Source organism: Lissotriton helveticus, chromosome 5_1, assembly GCF_964261635.1.
Source record: "Lissotriton helveticus chromosome 5_1, aLisHel1.1, whole genome shotgun sequence".
Classification (NCBI taxonomy): Eukaryota; Metazoa; Chordata; class Amphibia; order Caudata; family Salamandridae; genus Lissotriton; species Lissotriton helveticus.
The window spans coordinates 53,221,054-53,246,000 of NC_136065.1; the positions used below are offsets into that span (position 1 = coordinate 53,221,054).

Consider the following 24,947-nt stretch of genomic DNA (forward strand, 5'->3'; position numbering starts at 1 on the left):
TGACTTCATGAGCGGGGAACTAGTTAGTCTCAATGTCTGCTCTATCCTGTGCCTACAAAAAATGCGCCATCAAATTAAACAATGGAAACAAAATTACAAATGCCGATCATACTGGGATTTTTTTCCAAGTATGAACGTCATTTGTAATTTTGTTCTGATGGCATATTTCCAATCCAAAGTCTGTGTCTCAGCACTCTCACGTGCACTAACAAATCCACAGCTGCATTTGTGCTCGATGTGAGGGCTCCTATCACGAGGCTGTTCCTCTGCCTCCACTAGTCCCAATCCATTTCTCGATAATCCTTCAAATTACGTTGTGGTATAATGACCCCCAGCTACATCATAGCCAGGGACAGTTCCAACAGACAGTCCTGGAACCATAGTATGTCATATATGGAATACTCTCGTGTCACATGAATCTCAGCCTGGCTGAGATTGGCTAAGTGCAATATGACAGACCACCTATTTATTGAGCTTTTCTTCATGCTAAATTAACCCTGGACTATACCAATTATAAAGTTGTGTATAACAGTCTTCTATCTGTTCTTTGTATTTAGCAAAGTTGTACGGTTCGGAGGATTATTCAGTTCGCAATTTTGTTTGTGTTTTTTACTGATGCCGATTTTACTATGTACTCGGGTAAATGTCACATTACAGAACAAGTTGAATCTAAATACTGCACTTTAATTCATATTAAAAACTTTTCTCGAACATTATACTTGCATTGCGTCCCTGTACTTAGTGGATGTTTTAATAAAATAAAATGTTCCAACTAAAAAAAAACATAAACCAATGATTTATGCTTTTGCCCATCCACGCCAACTAAGAACACAGAGCTTTTAAGATGTCTCTGCATACACAGGCCTGTCTACCCCAAACGCCTCAGATTTACAAAGGCCCACAAGGGGGGCGGGGGGAGGTTGAAACCAGAAGGACTGCCGACACAAGAGGAAGCTAAAAACTGTAATAAACCACTGGCTGAGGAGACCAATTGAGACTAAGCCTAAAGGCTGGCCGAAATAGCACTTAGAACTGGGAGCGGCTCGAAGCCAAGCAGCAGCATTCATGTTCACACCAATAACTAGCAGTGAAAAAGGACAACGTCATAAAAAGTATTCCGATATCAACTTTGGTAGTAAAAAAGCACATCTTGGTAATGCTTCAATGAGGGTGTTTATAAAATAATAAAGAGCTTGACGGAAACATTTATATTTACGTTGTTGACTGGGCAATTGGGGTTGTCGTTGTCCTGGTAAACAGTACTGGGAAAGCTCCGGAAATTATAAAGTCACGCAGCGGTTTCGGTGCATTAGTGAGGGGAGCAGCGAGTTGCTATAGCGAGCTTGCTGGAAGGTTCTCGCTTAGCGTTGTGACATTGTTTCCAGGGGTTACGCGCGGATGCGCTCTTGTGACTCAGCAACAACAGCAGAGGAGGCTGTAGTGGTGGAAAGCATCCATCAGTGAAGCAAAACGACAGTGGCATGGTGTAAAGGCGTAATCACCAATTGCAACAAGTCGGCCTGGAGCGCGCCTTGGAAGAGACTCGGGAGGGCAGGAGCATGACACCGTGAGCGTGCACATTGGCGTTCCCTGCGGCTCGCGCGTTCACAGACCAGTGTCTACTCGTGCACCTGTCTGTACCACTTGGGGAGGCAACACAGCGACAATAAGGCTCGCTAGCGGCAGCGCTTCGCGCTGCAACGCCAGGCGAGCCTTAAAAAGGGGGTTAGAGAATCAGTGGGAGGTTGTGTGTGTGGTAAGAGGTCTTATGTTGTTCCAGAGAACAGGGATGGTGGTTGGGTGGGGGTGGAGTAGAGAGTGGGTGGGGGCATGGAAGGAGAGGGTTGGGGTGGATAGATGTGGAGGAGAAATAGTGGGGACCCTAGCGAGGGGTGGAGCATGAGAACAGAATCCGAAGTAGGAAAAATTATGGATCCCAGTATTTGTGGAGGAGGTATGTTTTGAGATCTTTTTTTGAAATTGGACTAGGAGGGGTTGCAGCGTAGGTCTTTAGGCAGAGAATTCCAGATGGTGGGAGCGCTTCCGGAGAAGGAGCGAACTTGTGTGCGTTTCTTCTTTAAAAGGGGAGGATAAGAATGAGGGCTTTGGTGTCCTAGTTGTTTGGGCGCAGCCTGCTTTGTGCAGTTTGTCAGAGAGGTAGCGTGGAGTATTTTGGTGAAGGGCTTTGTGTGTGATACAAGCAATATTATAGGAAGATCTGCCTTCGATGGGGAGGCATTTGAGGGTTCTCAAGGCGGGGGTGATGTAGTTGTAGCGTTTGTAGCCAGAGATTAGTCTAGCAGCTAGGTTGAGCACCGATTTGAGTGGAGTAAGGTGAATCGTTTGAGTCCCTGCAAGGATAGCGTTGCTATACTCTATTCTCAACAAGACCAGTGATTGGACAATGTTTTGAAGTCTTCAGCCGGGATTAAAGGTTTAATTTTCTTGAGATGACTGAGAGTGAAGAGAGCTCCTTTTGCTGATGATTTTATATGTGGGTTGAGTGCAAGGTTATGAATGGTGATGCCAAGAGATTTAACTGAGTTAGAAGTGGTGAGAGAGCAGTTGAGAGCATTAAGATCCGAGATCCAGTCTTGTATGGGGAGTGGGTTGTTTTTAGGTGACAAGAAAATGATTTCGTTTTTTTAGGGTTAGGTTTGAGATGGTTATGATGGAACCAGGATTGGATCTTAGTCAAAGTGTCATTTAAGGTGGACGATATCGGAGTGTGATTTGATCTTATAGTAGAGTTGAGTGTCGTCGGCATAGAGGTGTAATTGATTCCTGCAGGTTTGATTATTGGTGTGAGGGGTTCCATGAAGAGGTTAAAGAGAGCAGGAGAGAGAGTTGAGCCTTGGGGGACACCAAGAGAGATCGGAGTAGGATTGGAGAAGCAGTTCTCAATTTTGATTTGTTGGGTTCTGTGTTGGAGAAAAGAAGAGAACCAGTTGAGGACAAGGCCATTGAGTCCAAAGCGGATTTTGAGGGTCTTTAGTAAGGCAGTGTGGTTGACAGTATCAAAGGCAGCGGATAGGTCCAGAAGAATGAGCAGGCATGACTCACCTTTGTCAAGAGAGTGATGTATGTCGTCAACTATGCTGACCATGGCAGATTCTGTGCTGCAACCTTTTCTGAATCCAGATTGCATTGAGTCAAAGAGGTCAAAAGTGTTGCTGTGATTATCTAATTGCAACAGGGCACATTTTTCAAGGGCTTTGGAGAGAAGAGGGAGGTTGGAGATGGGGCGGAGGTTGTTTGGGTCGTTGGGATCAGCCGTGGGATTTTTAGGAATGGGTGTGATTTGCCCCAGTTGGAGGGAGGCAGGAACAAACCCTGAGGCCAGGAAGGTGTTAATAATGGTTGTCCAGACAGGGGCAATGATATGTTTGAGTTCTTGGACGGGGTTAGGGGGCATAGGGTCTTTGGTGTGGGAGGATGGTTTCAGCTTAGCGGTGATGTTATAGACTTCATGTTCGGTCACAGGGATAAAGTTCTGCCAGGATGCATTGTTTTTAAGTTGCTGGGGGAGAGAATGGTTGGGTTCAGGAGGAACGGGAGATGGGCAGGAAACAGGGAGTTGATTTGGATGGGGCGGGGAAACTGGGGTAAAGTTGGGAGGGGGGGGTGAGGAGGGAGAGGGTTTAAGATAAAGGATTGGTCTATTTTTGGTGATTTTGTCAGAGAAGAACTTAGCAATAGTTTCATATTTCTCCTTAGTGGCAGTTATCTTTTGGGGGGCGGAGGATGTTTGGTTTTTGACTGCTGAAAAGTTCTCTAGGTCTATTTTTGGCCTTACCAAGCTGTGTTCGGAAGAAGGCTGATTTTTCATTGAGGATGTGTTTCTTGTAATTGGACCTAGCAGAACGGATGAGGGCTAGATGAGAGGGGGACTGGTGTTGCCTCCATGTTCTTTCAGATTGTCTAAGAGAGCGCCTTTCGTTGTTGAGATCAGAGTTGACCAGGATTTGGAGGGAATGTTTCTTTGGGTTTTAAGTTTGAGGGGGGCCCAATTGGTATTGGACCTCGGTAACTGAACTATTATAATGTTCAGTGAGGGTGTTAGCATTTTGGGAGGTGGAGGGGCTAGCAGGAGTTGAGTTTTAATTTTCTATTCTAGTTCACCGGGGGGGGGGGGGAATAAGGTGAAAGTTTCTGGTCAGTTACTTGAGTTTGGAACTTTTGACGTGGGTGGGGGTCATGGTGAAGATCGAGAAGATGATGAGGTGATGGTCGGACCAGTCGATATGGATGATGTTGGTAAGGGAGGCCAGATTGTCATTAGTGATGATGGCATCGAGAGTGGCCCCTTTGGCGTGGGTTGGAGAGTGACAGATTTGTTTGAGGTCATTGATCTCTTGGAGATTCGAGAGGAGGGAGACTGCAGGGTCTTTGCTGTCATTCCAGTGGAGATTGAAGTCACCAAGGAAGAGGTTTTTTGAGTTGGAGAGGAGGTTGGAAAGTTCCTCAGGGAAGGGATTCGTCTGGAGGATGGTAGAGGTTATGTTGGCAAATAGGGGGGAGCGCCCTGGATTTTAAGTTCAGCTCCAAGGTATTCGAAGGTAGTGGGGTCAGTGTTTTTAACAAGAGAGATTCGGAGTTTATTTTTGTAGATGATGGCTAGGCCACCTCCAACTTTGTCTTGTCTGTCTTTCCAGAGTATGGAGTAACCTGGGGGAGAGAGTAGGTCGAGAGTGGTCCTTGAGCCAGGTTTCCGTGAGGAAGGCAAGGTCGAGAGTGGTCCTTGAGCCAGGTTTCCGCGAGGAAGGCAATGTCGATGTCTTCGCTGAGGATGGTTTCAGCCATTTCAGCCGCATGCCGGACAGCTGTGCGACAATTGATTAGCATGCATGTAAGGGGAATCAGGCTGGTTGTGGGCAGGGGGCAGGTTCGGATAGTGGTAAGTTGAGTATGGGGGATGAAGGGATTCTACTCGTGCCCAAGATCACTGGGATGGTAGCTTGGTGGGTGGGGGGGTCAGCAGCATAGTTGGGGATGTAAGACCTACTTGTGTAAATAAACACATTTACAACTCTGAAACCAAATCTCATTTTTGCTACATGTATATTAATTGAACCACACAAAATGCTTCTTTTTTATTAAGCTGTGTGGTACGGGGTGAGCTACTTAGAGTTAGCTGAAGAGCTACCTGCAGCTCCTGAGCTACTCGTTGGAGAAGCCTGATGTAGAGTGTTAGTCGTCTAAGACCTTGAGGTGCAGGTGGTGTGAGTCCACTCCGTGCACAGTGCATGGGTCTGCTCTCTCCTAAACACATGACCTGTGAAGGCCTGCTTACTCCCAGATTCATGAGGTGTGAGTGTTGGCTGTGCCATGGCATGCTTACTCCCAGATACATGAGGTATGAGTGTTGGCTGTGCCATGGCCTGCTTACTCCCAGATACATGAGGTATGAGTGTTGGCTGTGCCATGGCCTGCTTACTCCCAGATTCAAGAGGTATGAGTGTTGGCTGTGCCATGGCCTGCTTACTCCCAGATTTGTAGTGTAGCTCCTATTTTCCCAATAGGCTCTGCGCATTGGAATAGTACCTACAGCAGTAAAGGCCTAGGCCAGACGTTAACTAGGTCTACTACTGTCGATACTAGACTTAATTTTTGGGTTTGCCAGCTAAGCTCAGAGTTCGCTAGAAACTTTCTCGAATGTTCAAGGAAGGATTAACTCCCCTGATTAGACAAGAAGGGATTTAGTTTCTGACAACCATAGAACATGACAACTTTGCTCTCCCCTAATCAAGAGTCAATCTCGAGAGTCGTGTGAGCACAAGGCAATTATTTTACTCAGTCAGTACGTGCATTCTTAGTCTCATCAGAATGTAGAGAAAAGGAAGAGACGGGCGTGTTCAATAAAAGATGTTATTTATTGATCAGTCTCTTTTCTCGTACAAGAGAAATGGATCGATATTATTGCAATACTTATAGTTAAGTAAAGTGCATACATTAAAAGCAATAGTATAAAATAATACTGTAAAAACATTGATATGATTTCTGAGCCATATGATGTTTTAAATGATTAAAATATATTTACATACACATATACATTTGACTAAACGTACTCAACTGGTGTTTCTAAATACGCCTACCCCGTGTACCTGACCTAAGTCTAATGCGTGGGCGGGAATAGAAAGTTACAGTTTAAGTTAAGTTTGTTTTTGCCAAGTGAATAACTAAAGAATTCTCTGTGAGGGGTTATTCAGTTCTGTACCTGGAATTTAGGATGGATGAGGAATGGTATCTCTTTCTCTGCTCTCGATATTCCAGGCTGCCTGCGAGGGCTACCCGGAAGCGCCGGTGCTGGGTCTCTCGGCTTGAGATAGCAGCGCGTCAGGAAGGCGGGGCTGCTGCCAGCGGGGTCTGCTTCTGCTCTCGGCTTCGGCAAGTATGGCTGCTCCGTCTTGTCACCACGCGTGTGTTTGCATAGGGCAAGGTCGGCAATATTTATACCTTAAAGGTGCCGAGATTGACGTAAGGATGGACATAGGTACGTCAATAAAGATGTCATACGACTTGCTCGTTAGCACATTCTTTACTAAAGTTCTCTGTGAAATCAAAACAATGACCGCACGGATTATCCAGGTTGTCATAGGTTTGATTTGTTATGAGAACGTCGTATGCCTTATCAGGGGCTGGAGGAATGTCGCTTGTCTAATTAGATCTCAAGCGTTATGACCTAATCAGATAACACGTTCCTGTGCCGGAGTGTGACTGCGTCAGATAACGGTATCTGCATCATGGGGGATTTCTTGCCTCATGGGCTGACTGTTAGTTAACTAGATAGTTAGTTTAACCAGAATAGGGTCAGGAATAGGGGGATCGATTCAGAACCTATAGAAATACACGACACCCACTCCACGCTAACTATGGTCATATCTACTAATCTATGCATAGTATAACATAGTACAACATACTATAGAGTATAGTGTATACCTTACCTCCCCAAAATACATAAATGCATTTCGAAATTTTCAAATATACTGAAAAATTGCAGTCATATATATTGTATGCACTTAAGCTATGAATTAAATGCAAAAGTAAACACGCATTTTTATGCATTATTGCTTTTTGGTATATGAGTAGTACACATGAAATGGCTCTTAATATAGCTATACAGAAAGGAAGTCCGAGACCATTTAATCACATAATAAAATATTTGTGAACCTACCAGCGGGCAGCTAAAGTCTATATAAAGTATCTAAAAATAGAAATCTTAGTTCTCTAGGAATAGTTTCTTACTTTAAGCAGAAGATCAGTGTCCCGGGAAAAAATATATAGAAAAATATTTTAAGGGGCTTGCTGAAAAAAGTTGCTGTCCGTGAACTGGATTGTAATTGTTCATGTGACTTTATTTTTTTAAAAGTTGAAGGCCGAATTCAGGGAACGCCGTGTGCGAGTTTACTCAAAAGTCTCTATTTCTGTTCCGGAGAGAACATCATATCATTCAGGCTTTCGAAAAAACTGTCAACAGCTTCATGGGAAAGTTCCACTAAGTCGGAAATAGGTGTAACCATGCATTCATGCGCATGATTGTCTGCATTGACATTCTGATTTGCATTGCTGACAGAAGGTCGTACCTGTTCGATGTTGCTTTCATCTTGAACTTCACTACTCTTCAATCGCAGTGGTGAAGATTCCAGGAATGCCGTCATCAGGATTGGCAGCCTTTGAGGGCAGCACAAAGCGTGAACCTTGGTAGGAACCAACAGTGTATCTGCATCCACCGGCGCATCCGATTGTAGCGTCAGACAGGTGTCTAACACGCATTCTTCTCCGCATAGCAGACACCTTAGTACAGGTAAAACACATCTTTGCCACATTGGTCGAAATGATAGAAACCAAGTCATGTTTAGGTCTCTAAGCCGGGAGAGTCCCAGGATTTTTGATATCCGGTCCCGGTATCCAATGGCTAGGATCGTATCTTCCATTGTCGCGAGAGTTTGATCTGTGACATGGGTTGCCATAACGAAAAATAAGGACTAGGAATAGGATTCCTGCAATTAGTCCCAGGATCAGGGGAAGTCCGCCAAAAATCGAATGGACGAAATCTGGAAAAATACCCAGTATGGCTTTGAATGGTGTTAATGCCATCGAAAATACTGTCTTAAATACCTTTGAGACCCCAGTGGTATCAGAAATATTTAAGATTTCGCTCAGGATTTCCGCGAAATGTACGGGGGAATTGGTTGATAATAATGTATGTATCTCTGCAGTCGTCCTTGCGACTTGTAGATCATACGTTTCTTTAGATGACGTGAGCCTTGTAGGCGTCTGAAGAAGCACTGTTTTCATTCTGCTTAAAGTGTCTATTCGAATAGAAGTAATTTTCAAACTGGGCCATGCCCTCGCCTCCCTGTCTGGAAAGGAGCTGGGGAACAAAGAACGTCCACAGCACTTGACCTTCGCCGTCGTAGTGACGAGATAAGGAGTCCCGGGCATAAGACTACAGCATCTGCGGTCTACAATAAGAATGTAACTCCCATTATAGAGTCTTTGAAAGAATGGTTCTATTTCAGTTGCAGGTGCGCCTTGCTGGTGACATGAAAGGTTGTAAGAATTCCCTTCACAGGCTCCATGCAAACTAATTCCGTTACACAGAAGCGTGCCGCTTAGTGACATAGCACAATTGTTGCCACTAAGAAACACTTTCTGTCCTTTATTACTGACACATGCATGTGAATAGGGCAGGTTCCAAGTTGTTTTAAGGTACCCCTTTCCCAATTTCTCGTACATGCCAGCCTGTATATATTTTTGGCAGTATTGAAACCTGAAGGTTGAGATTGGAATATTTATGATTCCGTGGATTATCCATTCACTGACAGGTCGTTCTGACATTGTCAACGGTAATCTTTCTAGTTTTTCAATGCTCAAGATTGTATAATCAGCACCCTTCTGCGCCATACCGATTTGTCTATCAGTAAGGTTAAAGATTTGGAATAGTGACGTTGTGTTGATTAAACGCCAAGGCACATAGCCTGAACGCAGATTTTGTAACGTCCAGCCAAGCTGTACAATAGAACGCAATTGTGACTGACCATGTTGTAATAACAGTAAGTCTTGCGATAATATATCGATTGATGAAGACACAATGCTGTTCAATGAAAATATTCTGGAGGACAGAGTCATTAACCCATTGTCCACTACAGAAAGTGATTTTTCCAAATTAATACGATCAATTTCACGTATTCTCTCTGCTGTTTCAATTTGAGTAACCTTCCAGGCCTCATTGTATGCTGCATATACAGAGGCTGCTATGAAACGCTTTTGACGCTGTTTGCGTGGTCCCAGTATGAAATCACGCAAGTCAGCACCATCAGTAAGTAAAGTTAGGTGTTGCTTAATTTCAGGCAGTGTGGAAGTTTGTAGCCATTGAAGGCATAATTTGCCCACACTGTAGGTTGTTATTATCCCTGGGTGATGTCTTTGGGGATATCTAGGGTCTGGCCTGGTCATTTTGAAACCCTGTGTTTTATTCAGGAATCTATCGTGACAGTTATTTGTATCTGTGGGCCAGATCAACCATTGTTTCCAATCAGGATGTGTTCTGTTTTGGTTAAGTATATGGTTTATGTCTATTTCTTCATCTGTTTCAGAGCTATTGCTAAACATTGTTGGCTTTGGAATAGACGGGTTATTTAAATCTTTGATTTTGGCTAAGCCAAGACAGGTGGTTTGTTGAACAGTGTCATTTAAAAATATCATTTGTTCTGGGATCATGCAGGCTCTAAACAAAGCTTCTAAACCCTGTACTTGCCATTCTTTTGTACCCCAAACACTTTTCAAATCAACATTTTTGTCCCAATAATCAAATCCAAAAGTATTCATCTTTTCAAAGAAAATATCTGAATATATCAATTTTGTGTTCGTTATCATGGTTTTCATCCCTGTCTTGTTTGACAATTTATAATAAAATGTTTCAGCATTACTAGTGTTAAAACCTTGAAAGTATGAATATTTGTCATAAACGGTTCTAGAGCTCCCTTTTGGAGGTGTAGCACAATGTTCCCATTGATTATAATTTAAAACATTTCTTGGTTGTGCAGATTTATGCAAAAAACTGTTACCATAATGGTTATAGCAATACATACTATCATAATTTGTAGAACCTTGCAAATAATCATGTTTTGTAAATTTAGCAGACATCACTAAGTCAGACATCATATTGTTTATACTTTCAAAGTCCCAATCATCAGCAAATGAGTTTGGTTTTGCAAAGTCACTCAAGGAGATCTTGATTTGGTGTGGATATTTCAGGATCTCGACCGGACCATAAATTTCATAGTCAGTGTTGTCCCAGGCTACCCCACCAGGTATTGGAATTGCTGTGAAGTTGGCTGAAGAAAGTTCTGAAGAAAGTTCTCTTTTCTCGACGTGTGAAGATGTGTGTGGTTTGAGGACCAAGTTGATGTTCTGACTTGCTGTGTCCATTTTAGCATATTTTCCCTCAATGAAGCGTCCCAAAGTAAATACCATGATGAGCCAAAGTATGAGGATAAATGCACCAAAACCCACCCAAAATTCAATCCATGGAGAAACCAGATATGTTTCTTTCAGTTGTTTCAAAAGTTCCTTAGCTTTGTCTTTAAAGGATTTTGATGATGGCTGTGTTTTTTGTTCGCTGAAACCTTCAGAGGAATCATCGAAGTTGATGAAGTAACCAGATGCAGTTCTGTCAATTGTTCCAATTGGTTCAGGATTTTTGTTTCTTGCATTTTCACTTGGAACTTCATTGTAGATTGGTGTGTCTCTGCTAAATGTTTTTATTTGGGTTTTCAGAGGTCTTAGTTCTATTGCATTGTTGCATAGTCCTTGTTGTTCTTCTGTAGGCGTTTCGAATGTGATGAGCCTCTTTGATAGGACCTCTGTACTTGTAGCAAACCTTGGTGTTCTGCTACTTATTGGGAGTCCACTTGGCCTACTGTTTGTTATCGGCCACATGTTGTGGTTTTACCAGGTCGATGGATACAACTCGGTTCTCCTTTTTTCCAGCAAGTGGCGGTAGTACAACTGATCTTGTCCCGTTGACAGACAAGACAGGAACTGCTTTTCTGTAAGAAGGCCCAAATTCCTTCTTTACCGCGATCTTCTCCCTGACTAGATCCCCGACTTTTGGAATCCAGACAGGTCTTGCTGGGACAGGTGGTGATTCTTCAGTGGTTGTTGGCTGTTGTTTCAACTGTATGTTGCTCAGGTCTTTTCTTGATTTGTTTAAGTCCTGCAAAATAGCCAAACGGTCTTTGACATCAAAGGTTTTTTCTATTACCACTGAAGTCTGACTATCAAGGTCAGAGATCAACATCCTAGTTCCGAATAATAATTCGTACGGACTGAATCCCTTCAGAGAATTTCTTGACAAGTTATTTAGACTACGTTGGACACTTATTAGATGTTTGACCCACCCAGCTCCCGAACCTAATATCCTTTCTATTATAGATTGCTTTCTGCCTTGGTTTTTTCTTTACACCATCCCATACCCTCAGGAAGGAAGTGAGAAGATTCCCGCTGGGCTGTGCTCATTTGGCCATGTTTCCCCCCCCAGGCTGGATTGCCTGAGTGAGAGAAATGGTCGAACGTAGCATGCTCTTAGCGTATATGCCATTTAGACTCGCAAATCTTGTATAACAGTCCGGACGTCAGCCGAGTGCTGGTGATCTACATCATAAGTGGAAACTAGCCTGTATATGTTAATCGCAAGCCATTCTTTTTGCTGGTAATATTATCTGCCTTGATTCGACGAGGTATTAAACTGCTTCTCTCCCCTCTGCGATCTCTGTTGCAGTTTGGGCAGTTTTTTACAAACATGGTGTAGTGCAGGCTCATGCCTGGCCACCAGTACCGTGATTGTAATTCTTCCAGAGAATCTTTTAATTTAAGGTGTCTGTAACCCTCGCCCATGTGTGCGTCTGCGATTAACAAGTTTCTCCTGTCCATGTTTGGAATCACTCTATCCCCCACTCCAGGGATTCGAGCAAAAGGGACGGAGTTTGCATCGATTATGTATGTATAATTGAGTGGATAGTTGATCGGTAACGCTGAGCAGTCGCCTTTTGATGACGTTTTCACCGCCAGCAATGTTTCACCGTCTATGTATTTTAATGTACGCTTTTTTCGATCTACGGGAGCCGATTTAGTGGCTGCCGCTGCGGCTGCTTCAGCCAATGAATTCCCCACAACGTGAACGCCATCACGTTGATGACTCAGTGAGTGTGTCACGTGAGTCTTTGGTAGTTCTTTTTGTAAAAGAGCTATTTGTTCCCAGAGCAGTCTCTGCTTTATTGGTGCATCTGTGTCATCTTTGTAACCGTTCTGAATCCATGTCTGCAAATCGCTGTTATATGATTTGACGCAGTAATATGAATCTGACACTATAAGTGTCGGGAATTCGCGATCCGCATTATCTAGCGCCATTTTCAAAGCTATTATTTCAGTTTGTAGTTCTGAATTAGTTTCTACTGAGTGTGATTTTGTTAATAGAGGTTTTAGTTTACCTCCGCGCCACACTTCTTTTGTAATCTCACATGTGGGGTTGTATGCATGTTCTCCCCAAACGGACGGTTGGGCATGTCCGTCTGTGTAGATTACACAGGCGTAATGTCGTAGAGGAAGAATGTCGATTGGCAGAGGATACGTCTTTTCATATTTTAGATTTCTTAATTCTTCTAGTTCTGGATCAAAGTAGTAGTATACTTCGTCCGTTGTGATTGAATTCACCCATTGTATCCAATCCGGATTCAATGTTGTTGTTGGTAAATTACACGGTGTTGTTAGTGCCTCGAAAGCTGATTCTGCTGTTCTGACTGTGATATGTCGACCGTCAGCTACGTCTTTTTCTCTAGCTATTGCGGTTTGAACTGCACGAATGATTTTTTCTGTATTACTGAATTTCTGTTCAGCTTCTGTGTACATGTGTGATTTGAATGCAATTGGTACCTTTTCTCCCTCATTAGAGGTCAGGTATGTGAATCCGCATCTCCCTGGGATGACTCGGATCACAAGGTTGCGTGTATTATCACGGGTTTCTAATTTTGTTTTAATTAGCATGTCTGTTTGTAAGGATCTCAAAATTTCTGTGTGTGTTTGATCCAACTGGATCTTTTAAAGTCTGGTTTAATTAGATCGTAAAGGGGTTTCACCCTTTCTGCGTAATTTGCAATGTATGTTCTTCCGAAATTTAGGAAGCCTAAAATTGACTGTAGGTTTTTTAGTGTTTTAGGAGCTTGGATTACGGCACATTTCTCTAGGAAATTGTCTGCCAGGCTTTTACCTTCACTTGATAGCTCATATCCTAAGAATAGGACCGTCAGATGGGCAATTCTGGACTTTTTAAAGTTGAATTTGTAACCCTCTGCAGCGAACCCAAGTATTATGGTGTTCACCCTTTTCAAGTGAGTCTCCAAGTCATCATCTGTTAAGTAAATGTCATCAACATAAGATAATGCTTCATCATCATATAGTTGTAGTAATTCTGTTACTCTCGCTGAGAATACCCCCGGGCTGTTCTTGTACCCCTGGGCTAACCGCCAGAATTGTTTTTGAGTGCCATTTACTGAGAATGCAGTTAAAGATCTGCTCTCCGGTGCTATGTTTTGACAAAAGAATCCATTGGAAATGTCCAAGGTAGTTTTGTATTTTTTGCGCACTATGTTATTCATTAGTGCAGCACTGTGTGAGTTTTGCACTGCAAAGGTTTTGCAACATGTGTTAAGGTGTCGGTAATCCAAAACTAGACGGTACGAATTGTCTGGTTTGGAGACCGGAAACAAAGGATTGTTCATTTGTGAGGTGCAAGTTTCAATCACCCCCTGGTATTCTAGCTGATCTAGTATTTCATTTACTTGTTTTTTAGCTTCTTGCTTAATTGGGTACTGCCTTTGTGCAGTTGGTTGTGATTTTAACTGGATTTTGTGAGGAGGAGAATCCTCATCCCATCCTACATGATTTTTATATAAAGCAGGTGCTAAAGCCACTGCCCACTTTCTAGCAAGTGTATATTTTTTATGAATCGGGATTTGATTCGAGAAGGCAGGCATAATTACTTCTTCGCCATGAGGGCACTCCCTGACAAACTCTGGTGGCCAGTCTTTTTCAGCTAGAAGGATGTCATAGCCCTTGGATAGGTTATCCCAAAATAGTCCCCTTATTTTCCTAGTCTTATCTCCCTCTATACGTAATGTTATCTCGTATATCTTGTGGGGCTTGCTAACTCTGGTATCTGCAGTTTCCACTTGAAGGTATTCATTCGTGTCCACTGTCTCCAGATGATTCATAAGGACTTTGCGAGCTATGCTCACCTCTGCTGCGCTGTCTAGCATTGTCTGAGCCCACTCTCCGTTTTTCAGTTGTGTCCTCAGTATTCTCGGCATTGTTAACTACCTTGATACTGGCTACCTTCTTTTTTGGAAATTGTAATTTCTTTTTCAGTTGAGCAGGTTCCTTGTCTTTGGACTTGGCGTGCTTTTCTGATCGTCCTCTTCTTTCCGATTTCTGCGAGGAATTCTGAAAAGATTGAGAGGGACGTGTATCAATGTCTTGATATCTATCAGGTTTTTTAATATTATCCCTATTTCTAAGGTTATATCTATTCCCAGAGGGGTCACTCTGGGGTGACCTTTGTCTCGGGTTTGGAGATTTCTCTCTTCGCCTAGGAGACCTTCCTCTGGACTGGAATTTCTTTTCTTTAGGATTGGATTGTTTATTTCCATCCCAGTTCTTTTTTGGTGAATTATTATTATTAACAAATATTTTTTCTGGACTTGTAGTCAGTTGCGGTTTTACTGGTATTCCACCTAGACTATCTCTGCCTAGTTCTTCATAGGATTTTTCTATGATTCTGGCAATTTCAGCTGGTTGGTCTGCTATATCTGTCTCTTTTAACCTCTGGCGGATCGCCACGTTTGCTGCTTCACCTTTTATGTTGGCTAGTAATATAGCCGAGACCTGCTTGAAGTCTTTCAGTAATTTCATACCAAGAGTTAAAGCAGGTTCTGGACCGTATTCATCTTGAATTTGTTTTAGCACATCTGGTATTACCGAAATGGATGGAACACCGTGCGTTTTTGTGTAGATGGAAGCAAAGACTGTACCCCAAGTGTCACAGTCCTCAATGTGTGGTGCGATTCCCATTGGGAGACATATAGTCAGAATCCTGTGTTTTTCTAGCGGGGTGGTGTCAGGAAACACCGCCTCTATTTGGGTAATTTTCTGTGCCAACCAGAATGGTATCTGTTCCCGTTTAGCTGGAACTTTACCTAGGCAGGATTGGATGTTCTGTGGTGTAATTTTATTTGTGTTCCCCTGGTGAGGGGTCAGCTGTGGAAGTTTAATCGCTGGCTGAATTGTTGAAGTCCGCATTACATACTGAACTAATTGTCTATGAATTTTTAGTAATTGTTTCAGCTGTGTTAATAATTCAGCTGCAGGCATCCTATCGATGTCTGGATGTGGTGTGTATCCGGCTAGGACCGGCCACGTTGCTCCTGGTCTTCCTAAAGGACCGAGCGTTGTAATGTGATTGTTATGTATTAGGGCGCCATCAAATAAGAGCAAATGCTCTTGGAATTTGAGTGGTACTTCCACCTCCTCGAAAGGAGTGTAAATGTCAGGAGGTTCCTCTACTTTGTAATAGTGGAAGTACTTTGTTACAGCATTTGCTGCTGGAAAATGTATCCATGTATAGTATACCTCTGTCTGCCGATATTCGTGTGCCTCAATTACGAATATGACTGTGCCACCTCTAGGTGTCAGTCCATTTTCTATAAGTTTTAAGGTTATAGATCTCCTTTTGGCGACCTGGATGAGTATTATATCCGGGTCTGCTGTTTGCATGGTAGCATCAGCATCTGCTATTTCAGTAGCTAATCTAATTGCTTCCCTTTCTTCATCACTGTCTCCCATTTTACAGACAGGATGGTATTTATGTTTATTTGCAGATCAGGTTTCTTTATGGAAACAGAGATTAGATGCACAATATTTCGGAACTGTTTTATCCTTCAACGTTGACTTGACCAAGAACCATACATAGGAGTTCCCTCCTGCGAGGTTTTGGAGGATTTAACCTTTCACCCACTCCAGACGTCTTTGGAGTATTTGGGAAAAGGGGTCTGAGTGAGAAAGCACGACTGAGTTACTCTAAATGTCTTACGTTAGTTTTATCGCCCTTTCCAAACACGTTGGGCGCCATGTAGTGTAGCTCCTATTTTCCCAATAGGCTCTGCGCATTGGAATAGTACCTACAGCAGTAAAGGCCTAGGCCAGACGTTAACTAGGTCTACTACTGTCGATACTAGACTTAATTTTTGGGTTTGCCAGCTAAGCTCAGAGTTCGCTAGAAACTTTCTCGAATGTTCAAGGAAGGATTAACTCCCCTGATTAGACAAGAAGGGATTTAGTTTCTGACAACCATAGAACATGACAACTTTGCTCTCCCCTAATCAAGAGTCAATCTCGAGAGTCGTGTGAGCACAAGGCAATTATTTTACTCAGTCAGTACGTGCATTCTTAGTCTCATCAGAATGTAGAGAAAAGGAAGAGACGGGCGTGTTCAATAAAAGATGTTATTTATTGATCAGTCTCTTTTCTCGTACAAGAGAAATGGATCGATATTATTGCAATACTTATAGTTAAGTAAAGTGCATACATTAAAAGCAATAGTATAAAATAATACTGTAAAAACATTGATATGGTTTCTGAGCCATATGATGTTTTAAATGATTAAAATATATTTACATACACATATACATTTGACTAAACGTACTCAACTGGTGTTTCTAAATACGCCTACCCCGTGTACCTGACCTAAGTCTAATGCGTGGGCGGGAATAGAAAGTTACAGTTTAAGTTAAGTTTGTTTTTGCCAAGTGAATAACTAAAGAATTCTCTGTGAGGGGTTATTCAGTTCTGTACCTGGAATTTAGGATGGATGAGGAATGGTATCTCTTTCTCTGCTCTCGATATTCCAGGCTGCCTGCGAGGGCTACCCGGAAGCGCCGGTGCTGGGTCTCTCGGCTTGAGATAGCAGCGCGTCTCTCAGCGCGTCAGGAAGGCGGGGCTGCTGCCAGCGGGGTCTGCTTCTGCTCTCGGCTTCGGCAAGTATGGCTGCTCCGTCTTGTCACCACGCGTGTGTTTGCATAGGGCAAGGTCGGCAATATTTATACCTTAAAGGTGCCGAGATTGACGTAAGTATGGACATAGGTACGTCAATAAAGATGTCATACGACTTGCTCGTTAGCACATTCTTTACTAAAGTTCTCTGTGAAATCAAAACAATGACCGCACGGATTATCCAGGTTGTCATAGGTTGGATTTGTTATGAGAACGCCGTATGCCTTATCAGGGGCTGGAGGAATGTCGCTTGTCTAATTAGATCTCAAGCGTTATGACCTAATCAGATAACACGTTCCTGTGCCGGAGTGTGACTGCGTCAGATAACGGTATCTGCATCATGGGGGATTTCTTGCCTCATGGGCTGACTGTTAGTTAACTAGATAGTTAGTTTAACCAGAATAGGGTCAGGAATAGGGGGATCGATTCAGAACCTATAGAAATACACGACAGATTCATGAGGTATGAGTGTTGGCTGTGCCATGGCATGCTTACTCCCAGATTCAAGAGGTATGAGTGTTGGCTGTGCCAAGGCCTGCTTACTCCCAGATTCATGAGGTATGAGTGTTGGCTGTGCCATGGCATGCTTACTCCCAGATTCAAGAGGTATGAGTGTTGGCTGTGCCAAGGCCTGCTTACTCCCAGATTCATGAGGTATGAGTGTTGGCTGTGCCATGGCATGCTTACTCCCAGATTCAAGAGGTATGAGTGTTGGCTGTGCCAAGGCCTGCTTACTCCCAGATTCAAGAGGTACGAGTGTTGGCTGTGCCAAGGCATGCTTACTCCCAGATACATGAGGTATGAGTGTTGGCTGTGCCATGGCCTGCTTCCTCCCAGACTCAAGAGGTATGAGTGTTGGCTGTGCCATGGCCTGCTTACTCCCTGATTCAAGAGGTATGAGTGTTGGCTGTGCCATGGCCTGCTTACTCCCTGATTCAAGAGGTATGAGTGTTGGCTGTGCCATGGCATGCTTACTCCCAGATACATGAGGTATGAGTGTTGGCTGTGCCATGGCATGCTTACTCCCAGATTCATGAGGTGTGAGTGTTGGCTGTGCCATGTCTGCTTACTCCCAGATTCATGAGGTGTGAGTGTTGGCTGTGCCATGTCTGCTTACTCCCAGATTCATGAGGTGTGAGTGTTGGCTGTGCCATGTCTGCTTACTCCCAGATTCATGAGGTGTGAGTGTTGGCTGTGCCATGGCCTGCTTACTCCCAGATTCATGAGGTATGAGTGTTGGCTGTGCCATGCCCTGCTTACTCCCAGATTCAAGAGGTATGAGTGTTGGCTGTGCCATGCCCTGCTTACTCCCTGATTCAAGAGGTATGAATATTGGCTGTGCCATGGACGCATTCGTTCTGAGTGTCTAGGAGTGTGTGTTCTTTTTGCTTGAACGCTTTGTGAGGGCATGTCCAGCTCCTCATGCCGAGGTTGTGAGTGCCCTCTCAGCCTTGGATGCAAAACCGCTGGGCTTAAAACGTTGCTGTCTGAACTGCATTTATATAAATGATGGTGTATTCCTTTTCAGGCCCCAGTGACAGTGCAGCCCCAGTGGCATTGGTGGCCACTGGCCCAGGTTTTCAGTACAGAGGTTGAGTCACAAGAGGCCAGCAATGCTACTGCCACAGCCACCACTGCCACCTTTGACACCACGTCACGCTACAAGGAGAAGCCGTGGGAGTACCTAACGAGCGAAGGTCAGTAATAACCAACTCATGCCCTCCAGAGGATCCATGCCACCTTCACTTGTACATTTGTGCGAAGACCTTCTTGTGCTCGCCAATGCCCCATCATGTGACAGTCGGTGTAATCCACCGATCCCATCAAGCTCCTCCCACTCATTCCACGTTACTTTTTTGTCCGGTTCTTGTCTATTCTACACATTTACAGCCTCTGTGGCCCTCCCATTGCCCCTTTCTCTCTCTAGTCCTCTATCCACGTCACAGCCTGCCCTTGCCACCCGCAGGCCCCCTCGCTGCCCCTTGTCCCTTCTGCGGTTCATTCTTTCACGTGTGCTGCTCTGTTGATCCTTTCTGCAGCTCATCAGGCCTTCATGACACCTCACTGTTTTACCTGCAGACACTTGTTTATTCATCATGCCCTCAGTTTCTCCATGCCAATCACTTTCAACAGTTCATTCTATCACTTGCGCTGTTCTGTGTATCTTTTCTGCAGCACATCCTGCCTTCATAACCCCTACTGTTAAATATGCAGACACTCATTTATTCAGCCTGTCCTTGCCACCCGCAGGCCGTCCCACTGCACCTTGTCCCTTCTACAGTTCATTCTATCCCTTCTGCTGCTCTGTCGATCCTTTGCGCCTTCATAACACCTCACTGTTCTATCTGCAGACACTGGTTTATTCCGCATGCCCTTAGTTTCTCCACGTCCATCGCCTTCTGCAATTCATTCGATCCCTTGCGCTGTTCTGTCTTTCCTTTCTGCAGCACATCGAGCCTTCATGACACCTCACGGTTTTATCTTCCGACGCTCATTTATTCAGCATGCCCTTAGTTTCTCCTCGCCCGTCGCCTTCTACAGTTCATTCCACCCCTTCAGAGGTCCTCCGCTTCTACGCACTCCCCTCTGCAGCCCAGATGTCATCTTTCTGTTGTAGACTTTGATTTACCCATGGTAATGTATGTTATTGCTCATGAGACCCGTGGAGGTTTCTAATTTTCCTCCAATTATTAACACATGTGGATCCATACGCAGCAGCACGTGGCCCAGTGAATTCACCACTGAAACATTTGAATCAGCTGGTGATGGACACATATGTGCATATGTGCTTCTACAGGTCAGCAGCACATGTAAACCTACTCTTAGGCAGCACGTCGGGATCCGTGGACCGTGTGGGTTCTCCACATGTCCTTTCCCACGTGTCATATGCGCCTACAGATATAGACTAGAGATGTGAGAGAAGATTCTTCTACTTCTCTGCTATGATCTGTTGTCCACAGTCGTGTCACTCCTGAGCGTTGTCTTCCTTTCTCTCTCTCAGAATACCTGGAGACGTATGGCGAGCGGCCAGTATGGGCCAACTACCGCAGGAACCACAAGGGAGGGATCCCGCCCCAGAAGACGAGGAAAACCTGCATCGTAAGCCTGGCTCCTTGGCGCTGGAGGGCTGGGACATTGTATTCTGTGCTAGAAACCGACTTGATTCCTGACAAATGCTCTCCGCGTAAGAGCAGCAGTGCAACATCAGTGACCATATTTAACAAGTCCCGGTAGATCAGTTACTTCATTACCAGCTGTTAATATTTTAATAGTTCCCTATGCCTAGGCGCAGCAGCGCACTGTGATTTCTGTGACCTCAACAAGGGCCCTCTGGGCCCCAAACAGAATGAACCACTTTCTCTTTGAAAAAAATCTAGGGCTGCATGTAAATAGACGGTAAGCAATATTTTATCAAAAAAGGACCGTATTGGTGTTTATGGCAGACTGGTAGTAAGTGCTGCCACAGGTCCCTGAAGTCCTTTTATTACCCTTTGAGGATGCTATCAGGACATGAGCTGTAATGTCGTCGAATATGTGATTTGTTCCAGTTAGTTTTCAGGACAGTATATACAATTAGCTGACTTCCTATATCTTGGGGCATAACCATAAAACAAATTGGTTATTTAGAGGCATTTTTTTAATTTGATCATTTATTTGTTTTACTTTTCAACCCTGTCTTTGGACAAAAGCAAAGTAGTTGTAAGTTTGACATTGTCCTGATGAAGGCTCCGTGACTTACTTTCAAGAGCTGAAATGTTAGTTAACTCTTGAACCAGTACAATGTGCATTTTCTAGAACTAATTGCACTGTGAAGACTATACTGCACATTGAATGTTCATGGCATGATTCGCACGCAGTTGTAATATTGTTTCTCAGTCTCTTTCTCTTACCCTTTCTACTTTACATGCTGCACGTTTGCCACTCTATATGTATGTTTACCTGTGGAAATAGAGTATCTTCAGGAGAGCACTAATTAAATAATGCCGTTGACTTTGGTATCCAGTTAAAATCTTCTGTTACTCTTCATTTCATGAAAAACAGCCAACTCGTTTCATCCCTGACAAATTTGCAACTTCTTCAGGGATAATCGTATTTATCACAAGACCATGGATTTCCTCTGGTGTGTTTTGTAGTTCATCTTATTGGGCGCATTATTAGTAATTAAACCAGAAACGTACGGGCTTGTAGTACTCCATATGAAAATTCTAAAACAAACATATATGGTACACCGCTGGTTTTGGTTAACTCAAACGCTTACTTGTGTTTTGAAACTTTATGCGTGTGCTATGCTGTGACGTGTCCTGTCTGTTGCACGTTTGTATAACATTTTGATTGATGGTTGATAGAAGGCACATGCACACAAGTTTTTTTTTTTTAAGTATGGTTGATCACACAGAATTATGTTGAACTTTGAATATTTTTATCCTGTTTCCTGACTTTGTTTTCTGATGCCCTTGAAGAAATCGTCAAATTCTGAAAGCATTGGGCATACATCATATGAAGCGTATCATTTATGGAGTATTAAATGATTTTGCAAAAGGGCAGTATCTGATGTTAATTTGTATTATGTTAAACAGAATACTTTATGGAAGTGTTAAAATTGATAATTAAATGTATACACTGGATACATTGAACTTTGTGAAAGACTTTTTGATAAAGTCATAATGTAGTGCACGCTGTTCACACAATCATTATTGCAAGCGTTCATCTCCATACTCCACGGGAGCCATCATGCTCTTGGATGTTACAACATTTGTCAGGAACGAAGTACTGTTTTTCATGAAATAAAGATCAAAAGCTGCATTTGAGTGGATACCAGAGCTCATACCATTATCCGTTTGTGGACTGAGTGCTGTCCTCACCGTGGTTCAGTTTGTGTTTCTGCGCTTTATGGCAGCCGTACCTGCGGCCACTGGGTATAGGTTGGAAATGCACCACTGGGCGTTGTAAAGACTGGCCCAGGGAGCGCTGTCACTTTTGTTGCAACAGTTGCTAAACTAGACATATTTATCTTTACTGTAACGGGTTTCCCTGTCTATAGAAATCTTCTCTCCTTCAAGCACCTATTGCTCCCCAAGCCAGCAACTTGTTCTTACGGTTGATAAAGAGTTAGGGTGCCGGATTTAGTTAATCTTGGTCCATTGCTAGTATTAATTACATACCCACAGTTTCTTAAACTTGTTTTTATTCCTGACAGAGAGGAGAAAAGATCTGTGGAAATCCCTGCCCCATCTGCAGAGACCAGAAACTGGGCCTACACCATCAGGTATCAATCAGTCAGATTCTACTCTTCTGTTAGCTTGCCTGGTGGCGTGTGTGTGTGTGTGTGTGTCAGGCTGTAGTGTCTGGTTGTGCGTGGCCCATCTTACTCCCACAGGACTACTGTGTTCCTGTTTGCGGCATTGTGTGTGTAATTGTTGGTGGCTTCAGCCATTCATGTGTTTATTCCTCCGCTACACTCTCTGCTCATGTCCTGTGTGTCTGCCTTTCTCCTTCCTCATACACTTCTGGTTGACGGCCTTTGTAGCTGTACGTTGGTTTTTGCGGTTCAACACATGGCCCTCCCATTACTCCTGCTGCAGATGGCATGCTTCCATTTAGGACGTGTGTTTTTTATACGTTGATAGCTGCCTTTTTAGGAAGGATCTACATCCTTTCTCTTCTGCACATGGTATGCTTTTGTTTGGGCATGTTTGTATTTTATGTTGACGGCTGCCGCTCTAGGAATAACCTACTTCCATTGGCTCCTGCTGTACTTCCCAGGTTGCTGTTCATGGCTTGTGTGTCTGATTCGTGGTGATTGGCGTTCTAAGCCTGTCCTGCTTCTCATGTTGTCTTTTTGCTGTTGCAGAACGTGAAGCTCCTGGAGCAGTTCATCTCTCCTTACACTGGCGAGATCCTGCACCCCATGCGCACCGGTAAGGATCACGCACACATGCACGCTTCCTTTGTTATCAGGGTTGCTGATGATGCTCTTAATCTGACATTGAAAGTGAGATTGCGTTCTTTGAGATCAATCATTAACCATGAACTTATTAAACAGGATAAGTAGCTAAAAACTGGCCTACTCCTGTGGGGGAACAAACCCTACTGATTTGTTTCAGTCCTAAGAGAATACCAACAGATCCTCTGAGAGGGACCACATTCTCCACCAGATGAGGCCACACCATGACCTGGACCTACTGCTTTTTGTGGGATTTACATTTATGTCTCATGCGGGTATTCAGACCGTACAGACACTTGGGGAGCCAAAGTAGTAACTACTGCTTTCGGGGGTTTCCTTTAAAAAGAGAGAAAATGTTGCTTTCAAAACACTCAACCCATGATGTGCCTCCCTGAGGGATGTCCCGCCTCTCAAAATGTGGCTATCGCAAAGGGAGAAGGAACCATCTCCAAAGTCCTTGTTGATGATGTCCTGAGGGAGAGAATTCATGTTCAAACCAAATATAGGTCCAGCAGTTGGTGTACATGGAAGAAATGTCCCACTGTGGAGAAATCAATCCATATACGTGGGCATCACTGTAAGAGTGCAGAAACAGTTTCTCTGGAGTGCAGCTGCTCGGATCACCTTTTGTGGGAATTCCAGAAATAAAATACTCTACATAAATGTAGGTATGTCCACCCTCCGTCCAAACCTCCCAAGATTGTTATGTTATGTTATAAAATTTATAGAGCGCTCAGCTGCCGCAGCAAAGTGGCGTCCTGGCGCTATAATGGACAAAATAACACAACCAGAGGAGGGAATTTAGCCGGAACCAAGATTAGGGTGATGGAAACAGAAAAGTTTTGATAGCTCTTCGGAAAGACAAGATGTCAGATATAGCACGGATGTCAACAGGTAGTGTGTTCCAAAGACTCGCTGCCAGAACGCCAAAGGAGCGACCACCCACTCTGGCCTTCCTGAAGCGAGGAACACAGGCCAGTAATTGACCCGTTGAACGTAGTACTCTAGCAGGGACGTAGTAGGTAATTGCCTGTGCAAGAATAGGAGGTGAAGAGGCCTTTAGAATCTTAAAGGTCAGGCACAGAGCTTTGAACTTGATCCTCTGTCCGACAGGCAACCAGTGAAGATCGTGGATGGTGCGACTGACGGAACAGAATTTGGGCAAGCCTACTAGCATTCTGGCGGCTGCATTTTGCACACGCTGAAGGCGTGTTAATTCAGCTTGGTTAACGCCCAAGAGAAGCGAACTGGCGTAATCCAACCTAGAGAGTACTGTAGCTTGGACAAAGAGTTGTCTAGTTGGGGCATCGAAAAATTTGACAATAGGTCTGAGGCTCTGCAAGACCCCGAAACAGGTGCCAGCAACTCTTTTGGTATGGGGGATGAAAGTAAGGTTGGAGTCAATCCAGACCCCGAGGTTCTTAGCCTCTGTCACAGGAGTGGGGGCTTGGCCCAGCTCCGGTGGCCACCAGTGGTCTCCCCAGAGATGAGCCTGTTTACCCAGAACTAGGACCTCTGTTTTTGACGCGTTAAGTTGGAGACAGTTCTTCGTCATCCAACAGGCCACCTCCTTTAGGGTTTTCTGAAATTTCGGGGCTTCAACCGCAGGGTCCCCATTTAGTGCAACCGCTAGCTGGGTGTCTCCGGCGTACGACACCATGGTTAAACCACAGTTTTTTTGCAATAGTGGCTAGCGGCTGCACGTATAAATTAAAAAGAGTCGGGCTGAGTGCCGAGCCCTGCGGGACCCCTTGGGAGATGTTGCGTGAGGCAGATACAAATGGGGGGGTGGATACTTTGAAGGTGCGTCCAGATAAAAAGGAACGAAACCATTCTAGTGCGGTATTCTCTACACCGGCCTCTTGTCGTTGAAGAAGGATGGAATGCGAGACAGTGT

The 24,947-nt window shown here is 44.0% G+C and overlaps 1 protein-coding gene across 2 annotated transcripts in view; it reads left to right on the plus strand.

Moving 5' to 3' along the window:
- MRPS18B (mitochondrial ribosomal protein S18B) overlaps positions 1–24,947 on the plus strand; it is a 95,367-nt gene that overhangs the window by 9,585 nt on the left and 60,835 nt on the right. Inside the window, exons 2-5 of one of the 2 annotated variants that reach the window (XM_078641703.1) lie at positions 18,635–18,803; positions 20,108–20,290; positions 22,304–22,372; positions 22,958–23,024. In XM_078641703.1, the coding sequence (XP_078497829.1) occupies positions 18,635–18,803; positions 20,108–20,290; positions 22,304–22,372; positions 22,958–23,024 (488 nt within the window). The remainder of the gene's footprint in view (positions 1–18,634; positions 18,804–20,107; positions 20,291–22,303; positions 22,373–22,957; positions 23,025–24,947) is intronic. The other variant, XM_078641702.1, reaches the window with a different exon arrangement.